The sequence below is a fragment of the Camelus ferus genome, chromosome 29 (assembly GCF_009834535.1).
Source record: "Camelus ferus isolate YT-003-E chromosome 29, BCGSAC_Cfer_1.0, whole genome shotgun sequence".
Classification (NCBI taxonomy): domain Eukaryota; kingdom Metazoa; phylum Chordata; class Mammalia; order Artiodactyla; family Camelidae; genus Camelus; species Camelus ferus.
In genome coordinates, this window is record NC_045724.1 from 15,427,170 (window position 1) to 15,436,442 (window position 9,273).

The 9,273-nt window shown below is 46.2% G+C and overlaps 1 protein-coding gene across 2 annotated transcripts in view; it reads right to left on the minus strand.

The window, feature by feature from the left end:
- The window catches only part of SLCO5A1 (solute carrier organic anion transporter family member 5A1), a 108,065-nt gene extending 99,292 nt beyond the window's left edge, over positions 1-8,773 (minus strand). The window contains exons 1-2 of one of the 2 annotated variants that reach the window (XM_006193729.3): positions 8,534-8,773; positions 5,496-6,897 (exon numbers count right to left, since the gene is read on the minus strand). In XM_006193729.3, coding sequence (XP_006193791.1) covers positions 5,496-6,411 — 916 coding nt within the window. In that variant the 5' untranslated portion in view covers positions 6,412-6,897; positions 8,534-8,773. The remainder of the gene's footprint in view (positions 1-5,495; positions 6,898-8,533) is intronic. The other variant, XM_032469905.1, reaches the window with a different exon arrangement.
- Between the last annotated feature and the right edge of the window lie 500 nt (positions 8,774-9,273).

Here is a 9,273-nt window from a genome sequence, read left to right on the forward strand (position 1 = left end):
CTGACTAATATATATAAAATAGATAAACAAGTTTATACTGTAGAGCACAGGGAACTATATTCAATATCTCATAGTAACTTATGGTGAAAAAGAATATAAAAATGAATATATGTGTGTTCATGTATGACAGCAGCATTATGCTGTACACCAGAAATTGACACAACATTGTAAACTGACTCTACTTCAATAAAAATACATATACAAAAAAAGGAACTTCTTTTCTTTTTTCTAATTACATATAAAATATGTATGATGGGGAGGATATAGCTTAGTGGTAGAGTGCACACCTATCATGTATGAGGTCCTGGGTTCAATTTCCAGTACCTCCATTAAATAAACAAACAAACCTAATTACCTCCTCCTATTAAAAAATAAGAAACACTAAAAAAAATTTTTTAAAGGTATGTTTAAGTATTTTCATACTCAGAGCAATATATGCCAGATAGATGGATAGATTGCTGGATAGAGAGAGAAATAGTCATATATGTGTGTATACATATATACACAATGTTTATACTACTATAAAATCTTGATGAAATAGAACTTAACTTACTTCAAGCTCATTCTACTTTTAAAAGGCTGAAGAAATGTTAAAGAAGAATAAGAAAAAGAAGAAGTTGTCATCAAGAAACGATTTTAAAAGAATAGTGATTACTTTCTGGCTTTCTTTTTTTTAATTCCTGATTTAGGACCAGTTCTTGCTCACCAACATCCTGCACAGTCTATGTGGACAAATGAAGGCCCGCAGTGGTGAAGCTGGGACACAAACCTCAGAAGAACTTATGTTACATTACACTAGGTGCAAATGTACATTATGTAAATGTTCCTCCATTAAAGAAAGGTGTTCATCAAAGGTTGACAGGTAGAAAGTTCTGGTAGTAAAATCTTGAGGTCTCAGAAAATTCAGTTAATCAGAATATAACATTGCTGCAACACTGATCAAGATTTCCCTGTACAAAGAAAAGGGAACCCTTGTACACTGTTGGCGAGAATGTAAATTGGTGCACTATGGACAGTGTGGAGGTTTCTCAAAAAACTAAAACTGGAGCTACCATATGACCTAGCAATTCCACTCCACTATAAATCTGAAAGAAACAAAAACACTAATTTTAAAAGATACATGCACCTCAATGTTCATAGCAGCACTATTTACAATAGCCAAGATATGGAAGCAACCTAAGTGTCCATCAGTATAGGAATGGAGAAAGAAGATGTGGTGTGTATATATATGTATATGTACCCGGTGGAATACTACTCAGCCATAAGAAAGGAATGAAATTTTGCCTTTTGCAACAACATTGATGGATCTGGAGGGTATTATGCTAAATGAAATAAGTCAGACAGAGAAAGATAAATACTGTATGAAATCACTTAAATGTGGAATCTAAAATATACAACAAACTAGTGAATATAACAAAAAAAGATCACAGATACAGAGAACAAATTAACTGTTACCAGTAGGGAGAGGGGAGGGGGAGGTGCAAAATAAGGGTAAGGAATAAAAAAGGTACAAACTACTATGTACAAAGTAAGCTACAAGAATATATTATACAACACAGGGAATAAAGTCAATATTCCAGAATAACAACAACAACAACAACAACAACAACAACAACAACAAAAAAACCATGGACAACTAAATATTCAAAATATATTAAAAAAAATATTTTCCTTATAATGTCTAAGGAGTGTTTCCTATACAATGTTTTAATTTCTTACATAATGCTCCTTTTCTTCTCCCCAATTATTAAAACATATGTTTAAAGGTTTTCATACTCAGATGGAGTAAAATATCTCCTGCTCCTCACTCTGTCTGCTCTCTAGGACAAGTCTGAGTTCGGCTTTAACAGAGCAAAGCACTGCCTCCCACAGTTGGCCCAGTGCTTGCACACACATAATCCCGTTTGGTCCTCAAAACATTACAATGATGGGAACAAATGTAATAATGCCCATGTGGAAACAGAGGCTGGGAAAAGTCAAGGGATTCGTCAAAAGTCTCATGCCCAGTCACTGGGAAAGTTAGACTTAAACAGAGATCGGCTGCGTCAAGAGCTGGTGCTCTTTCTAAGATGCCCTGTCGATGCCGACCCTTCTCTGTGGTGTGAAGTGAGGGTGGACACACCAGAGGGGTGGAGTGGCTGCCCCCACACCACCTGGTCAATGGCCAGCCCATTGTTAATCATTTTGAGAATCACCCAATCGGAGTCGTGGCTTTCTATTCTAGAAATGTACTTTTTTTTTTTTCTTTTTTGCCTTTTTCCCACCTGGTTAGCCCTTCTTTCTTGTTTCCTTTCCTGTTGGCTCATGAATTTCTTGTTCCCCCAAAAGGTCACATTTTCTCCCTCTCCTTGAGATACAATTACAAATCATGGTTCCGTTGCCAACCTTACTTCTTCATACCTACAAAGCTTTCTCTGTGCACCGGGTCGACACTGAACCTCTCTCCTTGCAGAAAGAGTTAGGGCATTTAATGGGTGTAAAGGCAGCTCTATCTCATCTATACCATATCTCTTTTACACTGAAAGCGGCTGGAATGTTAATACTGGAACATTCAAAAGATTAAGATATACATTTACATTCCATGTCAATGGTTTTTACATTAATTCAGATATTTGTTCCTGCCTGCAATTACTAACCTGCTACCTGCTTTTTTATTTCCTTCTTCTTCTGTGGTTGTAATCATTTAGAAAGACTGACAAAAAGTTAAGAAAAGGGTGGGGAGTGCACAAGGTAATATAGAAGAACAGTTTTGTGGAAAATAACAAAGATATATCACCAATTACTCATTAGGAAAAATGCCACATCATATTAGGTTAACACTGCTCATGTTCTAAGAATATATTGGTCTCTCTAATCTGAACTTGTACACAGGTAATCTGTAAAAAGCTCCTTTAAAAGGTCTAAGGTCTACAGAACGATCTTGTTTTGATCATGTTTTGATGGCTTTAGTTCAGTTCTGCACCTTCTGCACCATATTCAGAATGCTACTGAACATGAGCCATCCTTTGGTTTCAGTTGGCTCTCAGATCCTCTTGCCAAAGAACATAGCAGCGTGGAGGCAAGTTCAAGGGCTCTGGGACTGGACAGGTGCTTTATTTGAAGCCCATGAGCAAGTCACTTAAACTCTCTGAGCCTTGGTTTTCTCATTCATAAAACAGGGGAAATCTCATAAGGACATTAAGAACATTAAATAAAATAATATATGTGAGATTCGTGGACTCAAACTACTGGAGCTTTTAGTGAGATCCATTTAATACAAAGCAGAATTCTCCAGAGTTTTCCAAAGAATGTGTCCTAAGGCATCCATCAAAATATTTTCCAAAAAAAAAAAACCACAATTATTAGTCAATATCTAAAAGAAGATGAGGAGGAAAAGGAGGAAGAGGGGGTAAGAGCAAATCTCATTTGAGGAAATTTCTTCCCCTTTCACAGGTCACTTCACACCCTTAACTTAAACTGGAAATATTTCTTCATTACACTGGAGGGACCTCGGATGCTGGGACTACGTCTCGTTTCTGGTCTTCCCATAAGTAGCACAGAATATGCACTTGCTGGGCATATTCTTGATGGGAAATCACCTCCAGAAAAGTTAAACCTCATGGCTCTAACTAGTGGAGGTTCTCCCTTTGTGTAGGGCTCTGCCCGGGTTTTTCATGAAGCAAATTTGTATCACTGGTACCCAGGAATGGAATGGAAGGGAGATTCAAGTTTTCAAAGTAAATGGAAGCAAAGATCAGCAAGAATACAGAGAACAATTGGGATGTTTACAGAGTCACTCTAAAGATGACTTATTATTTTCAAAGTGTATGTTCACAATGGGAAGACCTGGCACTCACCAACTCAGTCAAGTGATTAAACTCAATAACACTAATGAATGGCCAGATGCATGTAATAGAAAATACACAGCGTCACCTACAAAGTAGTATAGCCAAACGTGTTTTGTCTGAATCGAATCACGCCTTTAGACTGGACTGGCAGTTTACAAGAAACATGGGGAATGGAGGAACAAGGTAAGTGACAGCATGAGGAAATAATCGGGTAAATCTAGAATGAGGAATATTCCACAAATCAACTAGTTTTGTCCCTTCAAAAAGTCTATGTAGTAAAAAAAAAAAAAAAAAAAAAAAAAAAAGTTGAAGCGCTGTTCTAGATTACAAAGTGCGAAGAAGGTTAGCAGCCAAGTGCAATGTATGAGTGAATCTTGACTGGCTCCTGATTTGAAAAAATATATAGTTATAAAAGACACTGGGTAGCCAATTGAGGAAATCTGAATATGGACTGGATATCTGGTAAGATGGAATGGTTATTAACTTTCTTAGAATGTTTAAGCTCCTGAGTTATATAAAAGAATGTCCTTATTTTCAGAAGATATGGCTGAAGCCTAAAGGTGTCTGCAATCACTTTCAAAGGGCTTAGCCTCCCACCCAAAATATATATATTTCTACACACACACAACACAAACAGGTTGATAAAACAAACAGGACAAAATGAACAATTATTGAATCCAGGTAGACTGATGTTCATTGCACTGTTGTTTTAACTTTTCTGTTTGAAAATTTGTCATAATGTTAAAACATGGAGGCAATGTAACAAGCAAGCTATTCCTCTCTGCCATAGAAATTTCTTTCTCTTGCATTTAATAAAAAAAAAACTAAGTTATAAAATTCTCATTCTAAGGAGTCTGGGCCAGTTACTGAGGACTATAAATGGCTCAGACAGCCTCTATAACCAATTCTGGGGGCTGCAGTTGTACTGGGGAAAACATAACCCTCTTACTTGAGTATCAGTTTCACTGCCCTTTCACTGTCCAAGAGCCACCACTTTTCAGAAAATAGTAATGATTCTTCTCCCAAGTTCAAGTAATTGAGGGTCTTCAAAGCAACAATAAAAATAGCTTTGGATAAACTTTACAACCTGTGATGTTGCTTCTGCATAAAGATAACTTAGTCACTTGATATCACTCAAGTTCTTTTTTAAATAGTGATCCAGATGATATGCAAACAATACAGACAGGGAGGTGATAAAGCATGTTCAATGTAGTCTGGGTACTCCATTAACCCTGCTGTTGGGGCAGGAATGAGAAGCAGCAGTGGATGAAAGACGTAAATAACCTCACTCCACACACCAGCTACTTCTGTTCCTTCCTGAGCCCTTCTGGAGGGACATCTTTGAGAAGATAAACCTCATAAATCAGAGCTTTTCTAAAGACAGGCAGCAAGAGAGAAAAGCACCGCCCCACAGTTTAAAAGTCTGTATCACTTGGGAAAAGACAAATGTGAAGTGGGAGTCTGAAAATTCATTCAAAGAACTCTCAACTATTGGATTCTTTCCCCAACAGAAAACACACTACACTAAGGCAAAAAGAAAAGAAGAAAACAAAAAATATACTGAAGCTCAATGTTTAAACACATATACAAAATACATAACATTGAGCAAAATGTGTTTCCTTGTGACTTTTGAGTTCAAGCTTATCTAAGAAGACAAGAAACTCTTACCTAAGTACAAGGATGCGTTTTCTTTCTTGACATTGTCATCTAAGTAGGTTGGTCCCAGGGTATAAATAGGTGTGGAGCCCATTCCAATGAGAATCTGTGCGCAAACGAATAAAGCCACATAGACCCAGTGATTGTTTCCTCCCGAGTCCTTCAGGCAGGTGGGTGGCTTCACAGTGGGCGAGGAGTTGCCATTCTGACACAGGCCGTCGTTGGAGGCTGAGGCGTTCAACTCTTGGATCTGGTATGGGGGCGAGATGAAGTGAGGTAAAGCGAAGAGGGCGGCCCCCACGGCGATGAGAAGACCCCCCACCGCCAGCCACAGGGGCCGCCGCCCCCGGCCGCCAAAGTAGCTGACGAAAACCACCACCACCAGGCTCCCGATGTCAAAGCAGCTGACCAGCAGCCCCGACTCGGAACTTTTCAGGCTGTAGCGCCTTTCAATGGTGGTGATGACGCTGCTCAGGTACCCAGAGACCATTAACGCCTGGATGAAGGTCAGAAAGCACATGCAAACCAGGAAGCAACGGGAATCAGTGAGGACCACATAGAGGCACCTTCTCCCCTGGAGCATGGCCAGAGTGGAGGACACCGACATGGTTTTGCTGACTTCCACCCTCTGGTTACATTCCACCAGCCCTGCAGTCTCTGCCGAAGTAGACGGGGCGGACGGGCTGGGGGCCCGCGGGCTGGAGCGTGGCTTCAACTTCTGATGGCGGGAAGAATCTGTACAGCCTGAGGCGGGCTTGGCGCCTACGCTCGCGGGACTCAGGTCTGGCCTGCAGGAGGTGCTGTTCAGAGCCGGTAAACTCTGGGACCTAAAGGTCTCTGGTTCGCACTTTTCTTGGACAGCTCCTACTCTGGCCGGTGCTTCCAGCTGCTCTCCCGCCTGGGGCTGCAGCCCCGTGCCCTCGTCCATGGCTCTTAGAATTCAGATTCGATCGCTGATCGCATTCAAAGACCTCCGGCGCTTTTCATCCACCCGCACGAGGGGCCAAAGCCGGGCCCAGACAGTCGTGCCCACCAGGGACCGGGGCTGGGGATGCAGAGCCGCGCAGCAGGGCATCCTCACCAGCAGTGAGGTGCCCACGGCATCCTGACCGCAGCCGCGGCCCCGAGGCTCCGCAGCCGCGTGCCCCGGAGGGCAGGGGTCCGCGCGGTCCTGCGATGAGCCCTACTTAGGGTCCACCTCGGGTTGGTAGCTCGCGGCAGGAGCCTTGCGTGTCCCGGGCGCATCCCCTCCTCAGCCGCCGCTCCGCCAGCCGCCCAGAGCGCGTACGCCCCGTGCCCAGCGTAGGGGAGCTTAGCGCTGCTGCCCGCGCCGCATCCCGCGTGCTGGCTGGGCCAGAGGCGCCCTGTCCTCGCCGCCTCGGCTCGCGACACCCTCGGGCGCAAAGCTGCCAACCTGCAAAGCAGAGAGAGGGCAGTCAGCGAAGGGCAGCTGCGGCTGGCGCCCCAGCGCTCCGGGGAACAGCGCTGGGGGGCTCTGACCGTTCCAAGTGGGACCGAGGAACGAACGAGGAGCGAAGCCCTGGAGGAGGAGGCATTTGCAGGCTGCAGTCCCCAGTGCCCAAACAATAAGCAGCAGGCGGTGGGCAGAGACCCTCCCTCCTTGTCTACTGTGGACCTGCCCCCGCCCCGCCCCTTTTGCCTTAAACAGCGCATCTGCTTTTATATGTTAATAATTATCAACCTGGCAGCTCTGACTCAGAGGCAGTGTCTTTTATTCGAGTGAACTAATTGCAACCTTTAGGTACTCCTACTCCATTACTCAAAATAGAAAAGGCTCAAAAGAACAAAGGAAAGTTTTTTTGTTTGTTTGTTCTTTTGGTTTTACAAACACAACGCACCCCCCCGTCCCGATTTTTAGAAAGAAAATAAAAGAAAGGAGGAAAGCAAGGTGTGTAGAAATGTGCGTACACATTCGTGCGCAGGCACGTGTGCGCGACTGGATGTGAATCCGTCTTCCTCATCAATTACAGACCCTTATTCAAAGCCCAAGGCAGCAGCAAAAAGGTCAGCGTGCTTGCCTCTTTATTCCCAACACTAAAAATAACAACCCTGCCCTCTGCCGCAGGAGAGAACTATTCAATTACAAATACCAGGGGCATTCGAGGCTGCGGCCCACTCCAAGTCCCAGCGCGCGGTGTCAAGAAAAACCGAAAATCAATTTGCTTTGCAGAGGGGTGGGGAAGCCACGCCAAACAAAGAGATGCCGGCGCGCTATCACAGCGCTCTAGGAGCCCACGGAGCTGGCTTGGTACGCGCGGGTCGGTAAGGAGGTGTGCTATTTACATCGAGCGCACCCTGGGAGCGCGGGCCTGGGGCGCGCGCACACATACACAAACACACACGCGCGCGCACACCCCGGTGCGTATGTGTTGGAAACCCTCGCGGGATCCAGCACCCAGTTTGAACTCAGCACGAGCCGAAAACAGGTGTGTCCCCAGGGTGAGCCCGGGCCCCTGATCTCCGGGACTGCCACTCCATTTCTCCCGCCCGGGGGGATGTGTACCAGGTGGGAGAGGAGAGCCGTACTTAGCTGCTTTGGGTCTCATTCTGCGACGCGCTTTTGTGATGCTACTGACAAAAGAAAGGAGGGAGGGTAAGGGAGAAAGGCGGAGAGGATGGGATCCAGGGGCGGCCGCTCTGTCGTCTCCCTCGGCTCTGCTGTGCCAGACCCGCTCCCAGATTCCTGGCCTGCCAGCCGCTCACAGCCGGGGCTTCCCCGCCGCCTCCTTACCCAGGCGCCTTCCCGGGGAACCCCACCGGCGGCCGCGCGCCGAGCCGGGGAATCCCGGCAAACTCGCTCTCCGCGCCCGGGGCTCCGAGCTCCTGCCGAGGCGCAGCCACGATGGGCACCCGGACCCCGGCAGGGGGCTCTCAAAGCCAGCGCGGGACCCCGGGGACACCTACTGCGCGCACGCAAACACACACACACACACACACACACACACACACACACACACAGCCAGCGGGAGAACAGGACCGCCGAGGACAGCTGGCCAAGCTGCCGGGGAGCACGAGCCGCGGCTACTCACTCGGGAGTCTGCGTGTCTGTCTGTCGGTCTGTCTGAGAGTAGAGAGCCGGGAGGTGGGGACCTTGAAGGTGCGGGAGTAGTTGGGAGCCTCCTGGCAAGACAGCGTCAAGAAATCAGTGAATGAGACTGTGACTCAGGCTGAACTCTTCCCCCCACCGCTCGCCTGTCCCCCAAGCCTCTCCAAACAGACACACACGCACAGACGCGCCCGGAGCGGAGCAGCGGACAGCGCAGGCGCGCGGGCAGCCGCCCAGCCCAGCCTGAAGGCGGCGAGCCGCCCTGCTGCCCTTCACCTGAGCGTCGCGGGAGGGCGAGGAGCCTGAGGGAGCAGGTCTCCAGAAGTCAGCTGCTGAGGCAGAGAGCCCACTCGGGAATAAAGAAACTATTTCTGTTTGTTTTATTCTGTGCCGAGGCCATTCACCGTGTCTGAGGGACCATAGGAGGTTCTGGGGACAAAAGATGAACAGGACAGGATCCCTGAACTAAGGAAATCTCTGTCTTGTGGAAGATATACCCCTGTAAGTAGCCTAAAATAACACGATAAATTTTATACAAAATAGATACGGCAGATACTGGAGAACCTAATGTCCATTGTTAACGGATTAGATCTTCATTTCCAGGCAGAAAGAAAGGCATGTGCAAAGTCCCGGGGGCATGATGCTGCAAGGAAATAGGTAGATGAGTCACAGAGTGGTTGCAGGGATGGGGCAGAGGGCTGGGCCGCAAGAGTGGCAGAGCAG